General features: G+C 32.0%; 1 protein-coding gene across 1 annotated transcript in view; it reads right to left on the bottom strand.

Annotated features, from left to right (window-relative positions):
• Window positions 1–2,755: 2,755 nt before the first annotated feature.
• Window positions 2,756–21,159, bottom strand: part of LOC110029580 (fidgetin-like protein 1) — a 44,861-nt gene continuing 26,457 nt past the window's right edge. Inside the window, exons 10-13 of the mRNA XM_020731933.1 lie at window positions 3,380–3,463; window positions 3,216–3,311; window positions 3,017–3,144; window positions 2,756–2,955 (exon numbers count right to left, since the gene is read on the bottom strand). Coding sequence (XP_020587592.1) covers window positions 2,854–2,955; window positions 3,017–3,144; window positions 3,216–3,311; window positions 3,380–3,463 — 410 coding nt within the window. The 3' untranslated portion in view covers window positions 2,756–2,853. The remainder of the gene's footprint in view (window positions 2,956–3,016; window positions 3,145–3,215; window positions 3,312–3,379; window positions 3,464–21,159) is intronic.

Genomic DNA, 21,159 nt, shown 5'->3' with positions numbered 1-21,159 from the left:
TTAATGCTCAAGTAAATTCTAATCACTCACATATAAAAGAACATGGTAATAATATTTGTCAGGAAATTCAATATAATATAGGCAAAATAAACCCATGTAAACTTATGTCGTAAATCATCAAGTGGCATAATAAAACTTAAAGTCCTTACCAAAAGTGATCTATATAAAAGCACATTTCATCACTAAAAAAAATTGTTAGGAAATTGCATTCCTTTAGATATTTCACAATGAAACTTACACCATTTAAATCAATAGCCAAGATGTAATGTGTTACAACAACAACAAGCCTTTATCCCACTAAGTGGGGTTGGTTACATGAATCCTTTTTCTTCATTGAATTCTATTGAGTGCCATATTTTTGTTTAATTCAAATCTATTAAACTCATTTTTTATACAATATGTCAAAGTCTTTTTAGGTCTAACTCTGCCTTTCTAAACATTATTCAAATCTAAATATCTACTCTCGTCACATGATCATTAGATGGTTGGCGATTAATGTGGCCAAACCATCCAAGATGACCCTCTTTAATCTTGTCTGTCAGTGGAGCTACACCAACCCTATCATTGATATATTCATTTCGCATGTTATCTTTAAGTCTCAAGTCACTTGTTCACTTAAGCATTATCATCTCAGCAACACTTAAGTTTGTTTTGATGCTTCCCATTTAAAGGCCAACATTTTGTGCCATAGAGCATGCAGTAAGGTGATAAAACATGAAGGAGCAATGAATAAATAAATTTTTTGTTGTGGAGTTTAAGGAATATATGTAAGGAAGAGAAAATATTTTTTAGGGATGTCATATAAACCTTAAAGTTTTAAATTTTAAAACTACAAATTATAAAGCTCTTTTTTCATCTTTACAAAAAAATTGGTTTTGCGCTTTACCATTAAAATCATATCTTCTTATATAAAAGAGATATTGTAAATATTTCTTGATTACAAATCTTCAAGGATGACCTCACACTTGTTGTTAATGAACATTCTAATAAATTTTTAAGTTTCACAATAAAGAAATTTCCTTAGTTGTCATGAGTTGTATGATGAACTTGCAGTAAATAAGAACTAAGGTTACAAGGATTCCAACACTGATGCAGAATTGATGTTAGTACTAAATGTTTTTTACTTCCTAATGAATAAAATCAATATGTCATTAGGAATTAGGTTTGATGACTCTCAATCATGCTAGTACTTTTTTTTTGGAAAAATAGTTTTGCTTCCCTTTGTTGGTATAAGTCACTATTGTGGTCACTTAATTCTTAAAGAAATCAATGTAACTTTGAGTTGAGGCTAAAAAGACATGCTAAAAAACTTGACCACCTAACCGTTGACATGTTTGAGCAAAGCAAGTCGTGAAGTTCACTCAAAATAGGAAGAGTTGAACTATGAACCACATGATTATGCTCTTGTGAAACAAAAAATTGTAAAACCTCTTTCTCAAACCTTATGTTAGTCCCCACAGCCAAAGTGACTTCTCTTACTACTTCAAAAACCTACTCACTTAAAAATCGTTCCCTAAGATATATATCTAATACTCTTTGACCTAGGCTAGTTCAATGAAGGCGAGAAGGGGAGTTTTCATTTTGTATAACTATCAATAGAATATTATATTGGGCATCATCCTAAATTTCCTTACTATGGTTTTGTTTGAGAAGCCGAACCTACTATAATTATATTAATGTATTGTCAATGATGTCTTATAAATATTTATAAAGTTTCCCACGTGTAAAACAATCCCATCATAAATATTTTCATGTCATTTAATTTTTAATCTATTTTTTTTATGAAATCAAAGTACAGCTTTTCTCATAACATAAAAAAATTTATATAGAGTTAAAATGCAAATTTTGTATACAATATCACGTTGGGTTGTTAAGAGGTATTAACTTCTTATTCTTTCTTATCGCCATTTTGTTCTTCCTCCTCGTCGTCATATCTTATAAATATTGTTAATAATACCCTTCCATCATCCATGAGCATGATCTAATCCAACCAAGATTCAAACAATTGATTAATATCAAGTAATAATCAAAATTAAAAATAGAATTGTTATTCAATATGTCCACATCCTTGAATTATTTATCAATATATATGGATGAAATTGATCCCATGAGCCTAATTGTTTGATTTACCTTAAATTAAAATGGTTATTGAACATAAGAAAATTTAAAGATCGTTAAATTCTTTTAATTATTAATGATTTAATAATGAATTTAACAAGTTACCCATCAACTCACCAGTCGTAAATTACATCAACATGAGTAGTCATAAATTAATATGTATATGCACTTAAAGAACTACCATCTAAAAGAGAATTTTGACTTTATGTGCCTCTTGATGCACTTATTTAACCAAATCAAAACAATACATTTTTACTCGGGGAAATATGTTTAAAATTTCAACTTGGATAAAACCATTCTTATTATTGAAATATAGGGATGATTTGCATATTGCTGCATGAGATAGGCACTAAATTATATTTATTTGAAGTACTAATGTTGTCTTTCAGGAAAACTCTCTCTTTATCCTCGAGTGATCTTTTCACCATAAATTTTAACTACAAAACCCTTCAAGCAAAGGCTAGTATTTATATTTTTCTTTGGTTAGATATGTATCCAACACAAGCAATACTATGTTATAATAGGAAGGAGGCACAAGGTAATCTTTAGTTTTAAAATGAATAAGGTTTGGGGATTATATTTAGTTTTTGATCCTTATTTAATTTAGGTACTTCGAACATCTATTTTGAACATAGGGTTTAAACGCAAATGCAATAAGAATTTCATAACATTTTTAAGTCATGTTGAATACGAATCACATATTTATAGTTTTGATCTCCCAGGTGAGGCTAATGCTTACATTGATAAGCTTCCAAATTGTCTATTCCATGCCTCGTAAGTGCCGAGCTCACTAAACGAAACTGAAGGCCTCACTTCTTGCAGTGCGTTCTCAAAGTCCTAAAAATAAAGATTAGCATAATGACCTCTTTGACTCGTAAGAAGAATGCAGGGGACAAACCTGAAGGGTCACAGGTCTCATATCCTCTTTCTTGAGCTTTGTTATCTCGATACCCTGCCGGAGGGCCTCCCTTAGTGGCCCCATGGATGCATCCTTGACAAGGTTCTTCATGTCTGATCCTGAATAGCCTGGAACCACACAGCAGCTCATAAACTGTCTGGTTTCAAACATGGCAGTCTTATAAATAAAAGAAGAGCACCTTCCGTTAACTTGCAGATGGTGGCATTATCTTCATCTGAAAGCTTGAACAACCCATCCTTATCGAGGAGATTACGGACAATCCAGGCTCTAGCTTCTTCATGACCAGTGAAGAAAGTTTGAATTGTTTTCAAAGGGAAACCAGGAAACTGAACATAAACAAACCTGACGATGGGAGAGGTATGTACAGCCGCTTTGTGAGTCTCCTCCGTGCAGCTTCATCGAGTTCCTGAGGTCTGTTGGTTGCACCTATAGTTTCTCCCAAAGGTTAGGTATGAAAATAATAAGAGCATTACGAACGGCATCAAGGTATAGACAAAATTGATAAAGGAAACGTGGTTGTGCCAACAAGATTACGAAACCTATTTAAAGCACGGATGGATGCATACTAAGTAGGGTTACAACCAAAATGGGCTGTAAGACAGGTCTGGAAGGGGACAGATGAAACACAAGCAAGGTTGCGACGCATACTTATGAGGGGAAGATTGTGACACAAATCATAAAAAAGGGACGATGTGACACGAGCAAGGCTGTGATAAAAGATAGAAGGTTTGCAAGGACATGGTTTCTATACAAGCAAGGTCACGCCACAATTTTGGATGCAATGATGACAAAGTTGCAAGTCGTGTTGAGATGGTTGTAAGAAAAGTTACACTGTAGGCTTTGAAGAAGAGCATTGCAATGCAATTGAAGTTGTAATATGGGGTGAAAAAACCACCTACAACGCGATTGAGTTTATGATACAACTTTTAGGCTTCATTTGAATCAGTGTCAGTGTTCCACCAATTTCTATTAAAAGCTAGTTCATTGAACTCAAGAAGGCATGTTGCGATCTGAAACGGCAACAACTTTCCGTTCTTACACAAGAACTTCGGAAGACGTTCTTCTCCCGCTGCTTCATCAAACAAAAAAATTTCCAGCCGTCATTTGCTCCAACCAAATGGAACTTCACCGTCTTCTCATACCGAAGCCTTGAATGACGTTGTTGCAACACATACTTAAAATAGGGGCTTAAATTATTTCTTTAAGAAAAAATATATGACCAATAAAAATTTCATGAGAACCTAGGTGGTCTTAAATTAATAGGAAAGTTGTGGTAAAAATTGAATAATTTATATATAGAAATCAAATATATCAATTTAATAAGATTCTAAGGAATCTTTGCAAATGGAGTCATGATCAAGCAAAAGAGTTGGTCATCGAGCTGTAAATATGGAAAAAAAATGATTCGTGTTATTCTCATCATCAATTAATCAAAAGCTTATTATTTTGAAAATTACTACATTTCCTCCAACAAAATGAAAGAAATTTATGACCAGCATATCAATTTGACAAAATTTTAAGATATCTTGCAAATGGGGTCATGATTATGCCGTTGATCATAATGATGTAAATATTAAAAAAATTTGATATACATAATTCTCATCATCAATTTATCAAAACTTCTTATTTTAAAAATTATTATATTGTCACCATCAAGATTAAAAAAATTTGTTACCACCGTAATTATTATTTGAATTTAAGAACAGATTAAACATTAAAGTCACTACGCAAACAAAAAAATTATTTCTTTTGTATGAGATTATGCCACAAATATCTTCAATTAAAGGCGGAGCAATAAACAAAACATTACAAACAAGCTCTGGTATAACTATTATTTTATATGGAGTCGTTGAGCCAAACAATGCACACAAAAGAATCTGATTACGTCCTTACTAGCATGAGATTATTTTGAGGTGAAATAGATATACACTCAATAGGAACTCTGCATGAATTAAAGTCAATAAAAAATTTGTCACTCTCAATAAACTGTTATAGAGGGTGAACAAAATTTTCTCTAATTTTCGATGTGATTGTTTTTAATTTGAATGTTTTGATTTGTCATTTTGAGAACTTAATTTGAAAATTGATTTAAAATTCGACTCCGGTTGAAATTTATAGTCTACAAAGGAATCATTGGGAAATTGATAGCTTGATTCAAACCCTACAGTGTATATCTTGCTTACAAAGAATCGGGCTTAACAACGGTGCGATTAAATCTAAATCCCGTCAACTCTATTTTGCTTACATGGGATAAGGTTTATAGTTTATATCATTTGAATTTATTCGAAAACACTTTGAAACATAATTTTGAAAAATAAACTATTCCGGTTGAAATTTTCTATCAAACTCGGCCATCATTGAAAAATTTAATATTTGAAACACTCTTGTTTGAAATTTCTTTAAAATTTTGGCACTTGAATATCCTAAAAAGATTTTAATATTGACAACTTCAATCCTAACATGGAAGAGAATCGGTTTAGGTTATTTGAACTTTCAGATTTATACTTGTTATTTGGAAATTATTGAAAGTACTGAGATTCATGGACTCTGATCCTTAAGCGACAGAGGATCGAACTAGTTGAATTGAACTTTTGACGTTATTCTATAGTTAGTGTGACTCACTTGAGTTTGTACTTTTTGATTATTTGGAATTTGATTTTAAAACATAAATGTTATCAATTTTTAAAAAATCATGAATTTTTTAATAGAACTTTGCACGTTTCTCAGAACAAGAATTATTTTAGGGGAAATTGAACCTTAATCTACAGTGTTCTCAGACCATTAAAGTTTAAACACTTAATCAAATTAGTGGAGCGCATACGTGTAAATTAAAGTTGATTTTGAGCTACCTGTGCGGCATTCTTGAACCCAAAATTTGAGCACTTTATACATTAGTTGGAGAACATACGGATTTTTCAATTTTATGTATTTGGGCACTTTAAAAATCAATGCACGTTTTTTAAATTAACTTGGACACTTCTCAGAGCAATTTATTTTAAAACAATTTTATATTAGTATGCATGGTATTCTCCAAATGAACAAGTTTAATTGCCTAACATGATCAACGGAGAACTTGTGGACTAATTCACTAATCTGCACACATTTTAATGCATTAAGCACTTGTAGGATGCAATTATACAAATATTTTTATGCGTTAAAAAAGTTTAATTATATGATGTCTAATGCATGCACAAGGTGCTATTACATAGTGTTTTATGTTCTCATGAATCCAAATATGACATTTAAGGTACTCATAAAATGCAACTTCATATTCTAGAATACTTGTACAAACTTTAAGGCAATATATCGAAGCTAAAAAAATATTTTGAAAAGCAAATGCAAGTCTTGAAATCATTAAAATTGTTGTACTAAATTCGAGAATATCGTGCGGCTAAATAAAAATTAACTTTAATATACTTGCATGTGTCCCACCAAATTTACTCGGTGCTTAAAGTTGAATATTCTGAGAATGTTGTGTAGGTTAATGTTAAATTTGCACCCAAATAGTTCTTAATACGAGAAATGCTAAAAAGAAATTTAAACACTTTTGATTATTTAAAAATTGATAAGTCTCACGTATTAAAATCTAATTTCAAATAATCAAGTTAAGCACACACTCAAGTAAGTCACAGTATCTATAGAATAAAGTTAGAAGTCAATTCATCTAGTTCGATCATCCTTCTTGAAGGGCTGAAATCGATAAGTCCAATGCTTTTAATAATGTCTAATTAGCAAGTATAAAATTTGCAAGTCCATATTGTAAAGCCTCGTTTTAATTACTCACAGAAGAAGAAATGAACAATCGGAGGAAGAGGAAACAAGGAAACAAAGAAGAGGAAAAGAGGAATTTGACAACCGAAAAGAAGAGAGACGGAGAATTCGCTCTATAAATCGACGTGTGAGACAAAATTTCTCGAGCGCGCAGTCAGAGAGCAGAGGAATGAATGAGAGGTGTTGAGAGTTTTTTTTGCCCGAGGACACGATGTCGTGAGGGAAGAGGATCACTACGTGCAAAAAAGGAAAAGGTGACTACGGAAGAAGAAGAGGAGCTTGCGAGTTGACGAAGCCAACATTAGGTTGAGTCGAGCCAGCTGTCATGACCCAGCCCGGGGCTTAGAGTTAACCAAGACAGAAAAGGAAGGTCAAACAGTAGAAATCAATTCTCTGTTATTCTAATTCTATTACTAACAATTTAATATTCAAACAATATATGAAAGAGCCACTAAGAAAATCAATTAAAATTAACAAATAGAAATTTATTGCTTTATGTTTGTTGTTCTCGTATTCTGTGTATACATTTGCCCTTCTATTCATCTTGTTCAAATGTTTAAAATTAAAAATGATATTCAAGTAACATAATAAGTTATCTAAAGATAACTCGAGAGTAATCACACAACTAAACTACAGTAATCCAAAGAAAAGAAAACAATATGCACGTGTCTATAAGAAATCATATAATATGTTGGACTTTCAAATTTATAAGCAATTAGATATATGTTTATAAGAAACCTGATATATGTTTCTAAGCAATATAATATATGTTAATACATGCATCAATGAACTTTTCTAAATGAAAAAACAGTAATATTTTATATGCATTTATCTTAATTTTATTTTTATTTTATACTCTTTACATGCACATCTGTCCCTACGAGGATCACCGTCAGCAAACCTAACACAACCTTGGCCAATAATGCCCTGTCGGCTCCTGTCGGCACAGCGTTAGTGATCTATACATCGTAATTTCTTAGGGTGGAAAGGCTCTTACCTGCTCCTAGTCGATATTATCCTGTTGACACAGTGGTTAGTAATGTAAACATTAAAATTTTCTAGAAAGATAAGCTCTGGTCTACCCATCTTTGACTGATATTATCTCGTTGGCACAACTATTAGTGAACTAACTATCACAATTATCTAGGGTGGAAGAATAACTTTACGCGCGCGAGTACACTGGTGTGTCCTGCCTGTATCATTGAAGGGTGAAATCCTCCTCTGACCATGCAAATGCAAGCATTCATATGAATAATATGAAAGATATGTTTGATGAATAGTTATACAACGGAATAAATATACATTTTAGTAGCATAAATATGTCTTAGAATAATGTATCTCTATTATTTTAAGACATCTTTATGCTACTAAAATGTATATTTATTCCGTTGTATAACTATTCATCAAACATATCTTTCATATTATTCATAAATCTATCTTAGAATATCTCTTACTTATATTTATCTCATGCATATCTCTTACTTATATCATGCATATCTTTTTTACATGTCTATCTTCCATATAATGTCTATCTAAATATCATTCATTTCATGCATATCTTTCACGCATGCACATCTTTTTCTATTATGCTTATCATTCATTATTGTCCTATCAATATAAAAGATTTGATTAAACAAGAACATACATGAAGTCAAACATACAATTTGAATAAAGAATTATTGAATTTAGAAATATAATCACTCAAGTCGGTGGCCACACTAGATTTATGATATTCAGCAACTGGTTGGACGTTGCGGTAACTTTTATATTGAGCTCAATAACTTATAAAAAAATATTAAATTGTAAGATTTAAAGAATTTTTGTTCATTGATTTATCTTCTTAAATTACGTAAGATCACTTTATCTAAATTTAAGAGGTTGCTTTACATTGAATATCCACATTCTCACCTCAAGTTTGCCACCCCGGTAAACAATCTAGAATCTGCAATTAACTTCAGAATTAAGGGTCACTTGGCTAATAAAGTAATTTAATAAAAAAATATAAATGATTTGCTAAAACATACCTTAAACGGCGACAACTGACTCTTCTCTAAAGCGGCCAAATATTATTTATATCACATCCAACCGCACCTATCCTATGCTGATGTCCTGCTAGAGCCCTTTTGGATGCTTGAAAAAGATTTTCAACGCTTTCGACACGGTCAGCGCCTTTGACAGCTGCCGAAAATGAAAGAGGCGCAAAAGATGAGGCAAAGCTCAAAATGAAAGTGCAAGGAAGAAAAGTATTGCCTCAAATGCCGTGAAAAAGAGATTCACTTACAAAAATTACCCTGAAGCCCTAAACTGCATCCTGCGGCTTCCTCTGTGCCGCTTGATACGTTTGCTACCCGCATCCTTGTACTGTAGCAAGGGCCGCGACCCCTTCCGCTACTACCATACACAAATCAAATAGGGAGAGGGGAGTTTAGGAGAGGAAAATAGGGTGAGGGAGAAATTTTGAACCTCAGGTCTGCTCTATTTGAAGAACGAAGGAATAAAAGGCAAAGGAATGTCGATTGGCTATAGTGAAGCTACGGGATTAACGTGGGATTAGGAATTAATTAAATTTAATTAATTTAATAAACTTATAGCTTTAAAATTTTATATCTCTCAATTTATTCATAATAAACATATAGTGCTTTATTTCGAATTGCTCGATTTAAAACATTGAATTTTATAAAATAACTCGACTGAAATCTAAGGGGTGAGAAAATTGAGGTATATTTTAAGTCACAAAAAATTGAGTTTTCTCAAAAATTGTTTATTACAATCTCCCCTCCTTATAAAATTTCGCCCTTGAAATTCATGAACTTCATATCAACTATAGAGATCATACAAAAGTGATTACAAAAATCTATTTCTTCTGAAGTGGTAACTAAAACATCTGTGATAAACTATATATCTGATAAATCCAACAGAACACCCAAAAGACAATTCACCCATCAAACTATGTATTAGCATCAGTGGCAACAGGCTCTTCTGATTCCTGAGGAGTCCAAGAATAAACTCGGGTGAATGTTCTTCCTTGGTTGCTCCTGACGAGCCACAATATCAAATTTTTTCATCCTCTCTGACCACTTCTTGAAATAGATTCTTCCTAAAAATTCCTTTGAGCTGATTTCTTCCTGAATGAACACCTAATGTGGATCTTTGAACAACATCAGGGCAATTTCTCCTTTGATGTACAAGTTGTCTGCATAAGTAACACGCCTTCGAGCCAAGTAAAAATTCACCACGATGTTGCTACGCAAGTCTGGCTAACAGCTCCACCAATGTAGGACTTCACCTTCCTCCCACCACTCTGCCCCTGAATGAGATGTTGATGCTACTTCTTTCGAACTCTTCCTCTTGTGCAACTCTCTATGCTTTTGAGTCTGTTGGAAATCAATCTCCACCCACCTAGCTCTCTCCACTAGTACTGACTAGTCTTTAATCCCAAGTAGCACTATTGGCTGCCTAATCGAATCTTTCAGCCCGGAATGAAATCTGTGGAATTTCTCTGCATTTGTAATAAGCTAGAGTGCAAATCTCGATAGCAAACTCATAATTAATCCATCTCCTGGCACCAAATTGCATTTGTCTTCCAACCGACAGTGGTACAAACCAATCTATGAAAGTTTTCACAAACTCATCTCACTGTACCAAGTGGCTGGTCCTACCTCCAAACATCTCTTGAAGATGACCTTGCCACCATCTTTCACCTTCACCCACAAAAAAAAAGTGGCAAGGCTAACTCTTCCCTCCGATGGAGAAAACATGTCATCTGATTTTCTCCACTCTCAATAGCCAATTTTCTGCTTCCACTGGCCCTTCTGCTCCGGAAAATAACATATCTTGAAAGAGATTCAAGTATTTACCCATTAATGCTTCTCCACTGTTACTAGCTTGAGATTGAAATATCTTAATCAGCTGCGTCACAACATTCATCATCAGAGAAAACAGAAGCACTGACTGTGACATTTTGGGGTACAACAGATTCTACATTCCCATCTCTAACCTCTTCCTTTCAATCCATAATTCTGAAATGACAACAATATAATTTAATTAGACTCAATAAATTTTTTTCTATTATTTATAACTTAATCAAATTATCTTATTGAATCTTTCATTTAGATTCATCTTATTTAACATAAACCTCTGCTCTAATCTAAACTTTTGCTCTGATACCAATTTTATCACCAGGGCCCGGGGCTTGTTAACCAAGATAAGAACAGACGGTGGAAATCAATTCTTTGCTATTCTAATTCGATTATTAACAATAATTTAATAATCAAATAATAAATGAAAGAGTCACTAAAGAAAACAGATAAATTTAACAGGTGGAAATTTATACATTTACTTTTGTTGTGCTCATCTTCTATATAAATTTGTTTTTTGTTCCTTTTATTCAAATGTTTAAAACCTAAAATAATATTAAAACAACAAAATGAGTTATCTAAATATAATCAAAATTAATCACACTATTAAACTACAGTAATCCAAGGAAATAAAACAATATGTATGCATGTTTATAAGAAATCGTATAATATGTTGGTCTTTCATATTAATAAGAAATCAGATATATGTTTAAAAGAAATTTGATATTTTTTATAAGTAATATAATATATGCTAATAAATGCATTAATGACCTTTTCTAAATAAAAAAACACTAATAATTTATACACATTTATCTTAATTTTACTTTTACTTTATACTCTTTGCATACACGTCTATCTCTGTGAGAATCACAATTAACAAACCTAACACACCCTTGGTCGTTATTTCCATGTCGACATAGCGATTAACAATCTACACATCGCAAAGTCTAAAGTGGAAAGACACTTACTTGCCCCTAACCGATATATTCTCATTGGCAGAGTGGCTAGTAATGTAAATATTAAAATTATTTGGAGAGGTAAGCTCTATCAACTCACCCCAGGCCAAAATTATCTCGTCGGCACAACAGTTAGTGAACTAACCATGACAATTAACTAGGGTGGTAAAAAAACTCTGGGCGTGCCTGTATACTAACATCCCCAATCTATACCATTAGAGGGTGAAATCTTCCTTTGAATATGCACATGCAAGGTTTCACATATAAGCTATTTTATTCTCTATACATACATTATTCTGAGGCATATTTATACATCTACTAATATGTATATTTATTTTACTGTATAACAATTCATCAGACATATCTTTCACACCTTTCATATATCTATCTCATTCATATCTCTTACTTATATCTATCTCATGCATATCTCTTATATCTATATATCTTTCTTACATGTCTATCTAAATATCATTCATTTCATGCATATCCATCATGCAAACACATTTTTTCCTATTATGCTTATCATGCATATCAGTCCAATCAATATGAAAGATCTAATTAAACTAAGGCATATATTAAGTCAAACATACAATCTAAAATAAAAAAGACCACTGAAATTTAGAAATATAATCACTCGCCTTGTCGGCCACTAAATGCTTAATATTAAAAAACTAGCTGGACTTACGATAACTTTTATATTGAGCTCAATAACATATAAAATATAATATTAAATTTTAAGAATTAAAAAAATTTATGTTAATTGAATTAATCTTCTTAAATTACCATAAGATTACTTACTTGAATTTATGGGATCATTATACAACGAATATCCACACTCTCACCTCGAGTCTGACTCCTCCGTAAACAACCTAGAATCTGCAATTAACTTCAAATTTAAAGATCGCTTGCTAATAAAATAATTTAACCAATAATATAAATGATTTGCTAAAACATACCTTAAATTGCTTTCTTGACAACCAACTCTTCTCCAAAGCGGCCAAATCTTCTTTCTATCACCTCCAACCACACCTCTCCTACGTTGATAGCAAATTAGAACCCTTTTAGAAGATCGAAAAAGACTTTCGATGCTTCTGGCACACAACCAACGCCTCCGAAGGCTACCAAAAAACAAGGCACAGAAGGTAATAAGCATTTTACAATTAAATATTTTTATCGATTTATCAAAAGCTTAACTGACATGCATATTGTTCTTTTTCTCTTGTTTGTTGTATATGAGTATTCAAGAGTTTGTTTAACTCGTTATTTAAACTAGTTTTTTGGGTTAATTAAAAAATTTAACGATTAATGATGGGTGTAAGAAGAGATAACGTTTATAGAATACACAGAAAATCAATAACGAAGTACCTTTTATTATATTGCTTTAATTTAATTATTTGCTCTTTCATCTGTTAATTAGTAACCAAATATTAAAAATTTAGTTTCCATCATCTGACCGTCAGTTCCAGTCTTGATCAGCGAAGTGAAATTATATTTTAAGCGCACAGGTACACTGACGTCCCCTGGCGGTGATCAACGGAGTGAAAACACAATTCTATTTTTTTATAGTAATATATAATACATAAAATGAAAGGATTGTGAAGGGATAAATAGGATCAGGCAAGAAGGTTTCTGTGGCGACCCGGCTTGGGGCTTAAAATTAACCAAAACGTGAACGGACGGTCGAACAATGGGATTTCTAATTTTGATGTCCATTTTCAATAAATAGATATTAACAAAATGAAAGAGTCACCAATTAAATGAATTAAAGTGGTATATTTAAATTTATCTTGTTACTGGTTGTCCGCGTCTTCTATAAACATTTTCTCTTCAATCGTTCATCTTTTAATCACTTAATTAACCTGAAAAGTTAATTTTAAGAAAACAATGAACTAAATAAATCAGTGAATATTCGTACTCTTAAATTATAATAATACAAGAGAAAAGATAAACAATATTCATGCCAGTTAAACTTTTAATAAATCAATATAGACATTTAAGATGTTATTCAATAAATCTTACTATATCAATATCATTCAATATCTATACAATAGTCTTGAAAACACCGTCTAAATTGTAACAATTAAGGTAGTTCAATATCAATATCATTTTTCAAATACGTGCATTGATACCTTAGTGTTCCCCCACTAATAGCATCAAGAAATGATTCCACCATAGTCAGTCATGCACATACAAATATTTTATCAGAATTATTATTTACTTAAAATAAATTTCATTCTCATTTGTGTAACAGAAAATATACATATAAATCACAAATCATTCATACAATATGAAAAAAAATCACAAATTCAAAATCATGAGTTTGCAATAATTTCAATATAACTAATGATAGTGACAATAAATGCATTTGGTCTAGAAGTAATAAAATATCACCATAATATAAGAGTATGAGTACTCACCTCAATGATAGACGAACTGTTTGCACTTAAGTTGTATTTTTTTAATCAAATTATCACCTAAAAAATAAAATATTAAATTATCACTTTAATTAATTATATTTTAATTTAACTATCAATTGTTATTATTTAGCATTATTTTAAGACTTCAATACTTAAACTTTAAGTTTGGTTATCGTGTAAATAAATATTAATGGTTATTAATTTATACAAAAATAGATTTAAAATTAAAAATCTAATCTTTAAAAAAATCTAAATCAAATGAAGTTTAATATTTAAATAATAACTTATAAATATAATATATATAATATAACCTTTTAACTTACCCTTATAATCCTCTTGGTCGAGCCCTAATCCCAGCCACGTGAGTCCCGATTCTGCCTGCTCTTCTCCTCTCTTCTGCACGCGATAGGGACATGACCTCCTCCTTCGACGCACTAGGCTCGCTTTCATCCTTCGCATCGAAAGCCACGAGCCGCTTGTCATCCCCTCTGCCCTCACACTCACAATTTTCTGGCTTTGGAACCCTCCCCGTCGACATTGCAATTCAACGCAACAAAGCAATGCTGATTAATAAAATAAAAGAGCCACCAATTAAATGAATTAAAGTGGTATATTTAAATTTATCTTGTTATTGGTTGTCCGTGTCTTCTATAAACATTTTCTCTTCAATCGTTCATCTTTTAATCACTTAATTAACCTGAAAAGTTAATTTTAAGAAAACAAGGAGCTAAATAAATCAGTGAATATTCGTACTCTTAAATTATAATAATACAAGAGAAAAGATAAACAATATGCATGTAAGTTAAATTTTTAATAAATCAATATAGACATTTAAGATGCTATTCAATAAATCTTACTATATCAATATCATTCAATATCTATACAATAGTCTTGGAAACACCGTCTAAAAATTATAACAATTAAGGTAGTTCAATATGAATATCATTTTTCAAATACGTGCACTGATACCTTAATGTTCCCCCACTAATACCATCAAGAGATGATTCCACCATAGTCAGTCATGTACATACAAATATTTTATCTGAATCATTATTTACTTAAAATAAATTTCATTCTCATTTGTGTAACAGACAATATACATATAAATCATTTAAATAATGTTGTGCACAAATCATTCATACAATATGAAAAAAAATCACTAAAATTCAAAATCATGAGTTTACAATAATTTCAATATAACTAATGATAGTAACAATAAATGCATTTGGTCTAGAAGTAATAAAATATCACCATAGTATAAGAATACGAGTACTCACCTCAATGATAGACGAACTGTTTGCTCTTAAGTTGTATTTTTTTAATCAAATTATCACCTAAAAAAATAAAATATTAAATTATCACTTTAATTAATTATATTTTAATTTAACTATCAATTATTATTATTATTTAGCATTATTTTAAGACTTCAATACTTAAACTTTAAGTTTGGTTATCGTGTAAATAAATATTAATGATTATTAATTTATACAAAAATAAATTTAAAATTAAAAATCTAATCTTTCAAAAAACCTAAATCAAATGAAGTTTAATATTTAAATAATAATTTATAAATATAATATATATAATATAACCTTTTAACTTACCCTTATAATCCTCTTGGTCAAGCCCTAATCCCAGTCACGTGAGTCCCGATTCTGCCTGCTCTTCTCCTCCCTTTTGCACGCGATAGGGACATGACCTCCTCCTTCGTCGCACGAGGCTCGCTTTCATCCTTCGCATCAAAAGCCACGAGCCGCTTGTCATCCCCTCTGCCCTCACACTCACAATTTTCTGGCTTTGGAACCCTCCCCATCGACATTGCAATTCAACGCAACAAAGCAATGCTGAGCGCAAGGCCTGCCACATCATTTCCACAAGAAATCACACAATTCCTCTCCTTCCTTCCTCTACTCTTTGACTGTACGCACTAGAGCTCCCGCCTCTCGTGCCGATGTATAGGGTGAACTTGTCTATTAGGCTTCCAACCCCATCGCTTCCCCTCCCTTCTATTCATTTACCCGACCCCTCCCTCCTCTTCCTTCATTCTTTGTTTCCCCACCTCCCGTGTAACAAAACTATTACAGCTTCAAGCCATTTCGGTCGACAAGAAGTCAAACAAAGAATAAAAAGGGAAAAGGTTTGTTCAATTGGGGTTGTTCAGCGTGAAAAGAAAAGGAGGCAATTGGACAAGGGGATCTAGGCAGAAGGAGAACAGGCAGGCTCGAGTGCACTTTTGCAAACTAGGAATGGAAGAGGGCTCTCAACTTTACCTTCAAAACAAAGAGGAAAGAGAGATGCCACTTTCAAAGGTCCTTATATGTTGTGATCCTGTCATTGCTTTCCTCACTAGATCTAGTTATCAGTGTATCGCGAGAGCTTCAGACATGAAGAGAATAGGAGGCGACAATGCGGGTCTCGAGGTAAGATGAAAATTAGGATGTTTGGTTTCTACAGTTTGTTGCGGTGAAAAAACTGAAGTGGAGCGGAGCTTCAACTCTATTTGCCCCATGAGTTAAGACGTGCAAACGGTTTTAGAAACTGGAAAAAAAATGCAAGCGGGAGCAAATGTGAAAGGATGAAAGCATGATTAGGTAGTTTATTGGGTGCTCTGTATATAATTATACCTTTAATCTAACATATTTATTTATTTATTTTTTTCAATTTTAACATAACTGTTATATAAAATCATTGTTTGATCATTGCATGTTTCATCATCAAAATGTACTTATTTTGATTTCTAATAATCACAAAATATGCATCATGGCATTAATTTAATATTTAAATAAAAATTCAAGATTTTCATAAAAAATAACATATTTGGCAAATTTTATTATGATTAACTTCTACTCTCTCCACCAATTTTTTTTTATCATTTAGCCAATTTATAATTTATTAAAATATCTCAGAACATATAATTATTATTTATATGATGCAGTAAATTTTATAAAATTTCAAATCAAATTTTAGTAATATTTATGCGAAGTTCCAACTTACCCTTACCTTTCCTTTAAGAAAAATGTCCCCAAAGTGGCCAAAAGATCATTTTACCCCATCATTCCACTTAAGATGGCATGCTGAATATCTAACATGATCATTTTGGACATAATGCCAAGTTACATAAAATTCATTAAGGAAAATAATGGATCAAAAGCAATAAAGGGGAGAAAGCTAAATATAGAAGGTGGATTGCCGCTAAAGGAATGAATGCCTTAGTAGTAATGAAGACTACTTGGAGGTCACTACACAGTTAACAACCAATATTGATAGATAATGCAAATAAATTCTTACTAACTTAACCTTTAACTATTAATCGACAACATCTGAAACTTGATGTAAGTGTGTGAATGCCTTGATTGTCACGCTCCGCCAAACTGAAGAGCAAAAGTTAGACAGGAAGCTAGTATACCATATTCTGATATATATAGGGAAGGTGAGAATCTTCTACATTACTACAGCAGAGTTGGAATCGAAGGGCTGAAAATTACTGAAGGACACTGAAGAGATGTCTAATGAAGAAATATCAAGGAAGTGGACTGCTACATTGGATATAGATAGAACTTATCACAACTAATTTGTGCAGAATTATTGCTCTCATCAGTTACGACTATCAAAATTCTTTTATGTTTTGATCTGCTTTAGCTTTGATAGCTTGAAGATGTGCTATATTTCAGTTATGAAACCAATCGAATGCAAGAAAAGATTTAGATTAGAACTACTTGTGGAAGGCTAAAGTTAAGTTAGGATTGATGCGATGAACCATAGCTAGGGTTGTAAGGAGTCAATGAAAGCTATAAAAAGGAATAGACTAAATATAAAAGGTAGATCGACACCAACGGTTTGCTCTAGGTTTTTTTTTTTTTGCATTGGCTAAGCATTCTCTTTAAATTAAGGTTGTATAAGGGAATGAAGAATGGATGGAGGGGAGTATGACAGTTTTAGAGAGTAGTGGCTAGCTTTGCCATTGAACTAGATTTGATAGTTTAGAATTAATTAGTCAGAAGCTACAATTGGATGGTATTAACATATCATTTTCTTTCCACATATTTTTTCAAAAACTTTCAATATATAAAAGAGTTACTAATAATTCACATTACACATGAGGAAAATTTAAATCATTCAACAGTAACAAAAATATCTACAAGTAAACATCTAAATCCACACAACGTATCTCAATATCAAAAAGAAAACAGTGTAAGAGATTGCAAATATATCATAACATGATACCTATCAGTTGCAGTCCTCATCATTTTAACTAAGTCTCATTTGTCATATATATTAACCTATAGCTTTTTTTCCTAAAAGAAAGCATTAATTTCAACAACAAGTTTGATTTAGTGAGCAATTATAACCTTATTATACATTAATTATTATGTCAATGTTATGCATGAATGAATAAAAAAATGCTGTTCAATAATAATGAAACTTTAAACTTTCACTTTAATTTGAATCCCATCCCATTTCAATTTAAGTATTTACCCATTTTAATCTCTTTAAGAATCATAATAAGAGTATTGTCACACCCTAAAGTATCCTAAAAAATGTACCTGAATATACACTAAAAATTTGCACCCGAAAGTACACATTTACAATTTTCTTTATCGTGCACAGGTATATCACATTATCTCTCAGTACCATATGGAAGTAATACTGTATGACTTAAACATTCACACTTCATTTCATTTAAATTTAAAATCCTTTAAAAATTACCTTGATATTTCTGTTATTTTCCTCCCATTTATGATACATATTTTAAACTTTCAAAATGCAAGATATAAATGAAACAATTGTTTTAAATTATTTAATAAAGTAATTATTTATTTGATAAAACACTAATTTAATGCATAAAAAAATAATTGCTCGCCTTGCTTGATGTGATAATTCTCCCTAATTTTTAAATCTTTTGAAAAAAGAAGTTCTTTAATACGTGATCATATAGAACATAATATTAACATTTATCCTACTAATTTTTTTGAAAACTAAAAAAAGACCTTAAACATATCTTTTCTTTCTTCTTTTAATAAAATCCACAATTCAAATCTTCAAGTCTTACAGAACAAAACTTCATTGCTTTCTTGATTTTTATCATTAATAGAACTCACTATTATAAATTGAGATATGTTGAATTAAAGAATTGTTTATTAATTCATTAACAATCACAAAATAATGTTAACTAATCTAGTTTAATATTTAACCAAAAACTCACTATTTTAGGCTGAAATCTCTAATTGTGTGAGTCTTGAATTTTAAAAACTTTCCATTAACATTATTTAACAAACATAACCTCAAACATATATGTATATAACATTATATTATTTAACTTAATAATAAAAATCTCAATTGCACTTTCGACCAACATCCATATCCTGCACGATAGCACCCCTTCTCCTCTTCTTCACGTCGTAGATCCCATCTCTTCCCTCTTCTCTCCCGCAAGGCTTCACGCAGATGGCACTTGCGGTCTTCTTCTTCCGCTTCCTCTGTGTGAGCATAGCACTGAAGTCTCTTGATTCTTCCTCTGCTTTCGGCCATGACTCAACCCGACACCGCAAACCCTCAACGCCGCCACCTCCTCCTTCGCATGGTACCAACACATGAAGTGGTCGCTGCCCCCTTCCTTCTTGACTTCAATCGGCTAGGGTTCAACATCGAAGCTACACCTCCTCCCTTCTTTCCCCCTCTACGTTTGCGGCTCAATCCAGCACCACACACACATGAAAATCCCCTCCTTTCTCTACGTACAATAGCAACACACATAGTCGTTCGACTCACTATTCTTCTTCACACATGCCGAAACCACAAATCCATCTTCGGTGATGGCAGCGGTTGTGAAACTCCTCAACAAGGCCACAATTAGGGTAGGAAAGCGAATCCTCTTCTTTCTCTGATTCTTCTTCTCTCGCTCACTTGTTCTCCATTTTGTTAGTTCGAAAGGGATACAACTCTTTTGTCATACAACCAATGAGATTCGTATCCCTACACTTATTCGATTTATTATTATTATTATTATTATTATTATTATATTATTATTATTATTATTATTATTATTACTATTATTATTATTATTATTATCAATTATTACACATCACTAGAGGTTCTCGAAAACTATGTCAAAAGAAAGAGGATAATTAAAATATAAATAATGAGAAAAACAAAAAACTCATCAAAGATGTCCAACAACAGGAGGATTCGACAACAAAGAAATAATCAATTTCATTTGATGACTTTTCAAGATTACATAAGACTTCTATTTATAGAGCTACAATAGATCATCGCATGGAATACAAACTACTAAAGCAAGTAGATGGTCGGAGAAGCAAACATGGAAGGATTGAAAAAACTGCTTGATGCAGTCTTCACTTATCATGAAAGGAAGGAACCTACCAATCTTCCTTGGGTAAGTCCTTAGTTCCTATTCTAACACATGTTTTTCCATATAACAAGCCACCTTGTAAGCAAGCATAGATACTACTTGCATTAATCCACATGTTGAATACAGAAGGAGGTGATCGACCATGCTAGTAATGGAGGTGACGCTTTTAAGTTTTGGACATCTTCATAGAATTAATCACAATCTCCCTTCATGATAAAGGTTTCTAGCTGTGTCATAATCATTAATATTAATATTTTAAGGCTTAAAGGATATGTTTTACCATTTATGGTAAGATGAATAGAATGATAACAAATGCTTTTTTTCCATTTTTGTTCATTTCAAGTGACAGCCATGGGTGCTTAGGTGTATATGAGATGAGGGGAGAGGAAAGAGAAAGTTTGTTTTGGAGGAACTTCCACTAGAAGAATTGAAGCAGGATATGTTTAACCTCTAGAAGAAAACTTATGTTTCGTCTAGTACCGTATCTTATGAAATGATAAAAATAATTGATGTCTTTCTGTGCGAATGAGAAAGTTCACATTGGTTTACAATTATCCTATCTTATGCTATTATAAAAACTATATTTTTCTTTGTTTTTATGTACTATACATGACATAATTACATAACTTAATATAAACTTTTGTCCTTAAGCGATTGTGCAATTATACCAAATAGCTCCTTCCCAATCCCATGGTTAATGCATAGGGTGGTCATTATTTCATCGTGCCTTCGAACCAATGCAAACCCTTTT

Source organism: Phalaenopsis equestris, unplaced genomic scaffold (assembly GCF_001263595.1).
Source record: "Phalaenopsis equestris unplaced genomic scaffold, ASM126359v1 Scaffold000596, whole genome shotgun sequence".
Classification (NCBI taxonomy): Eukaryota; Viridiplantae; Streptophyta; class Magnoliopsida; order Asparagales; family Orchidaceae; genus Phalaenopsis; species Phalaenopsis equestris.
This window is presented reverse-complemented; position numbering and strand designations above follow the sequence as displayed.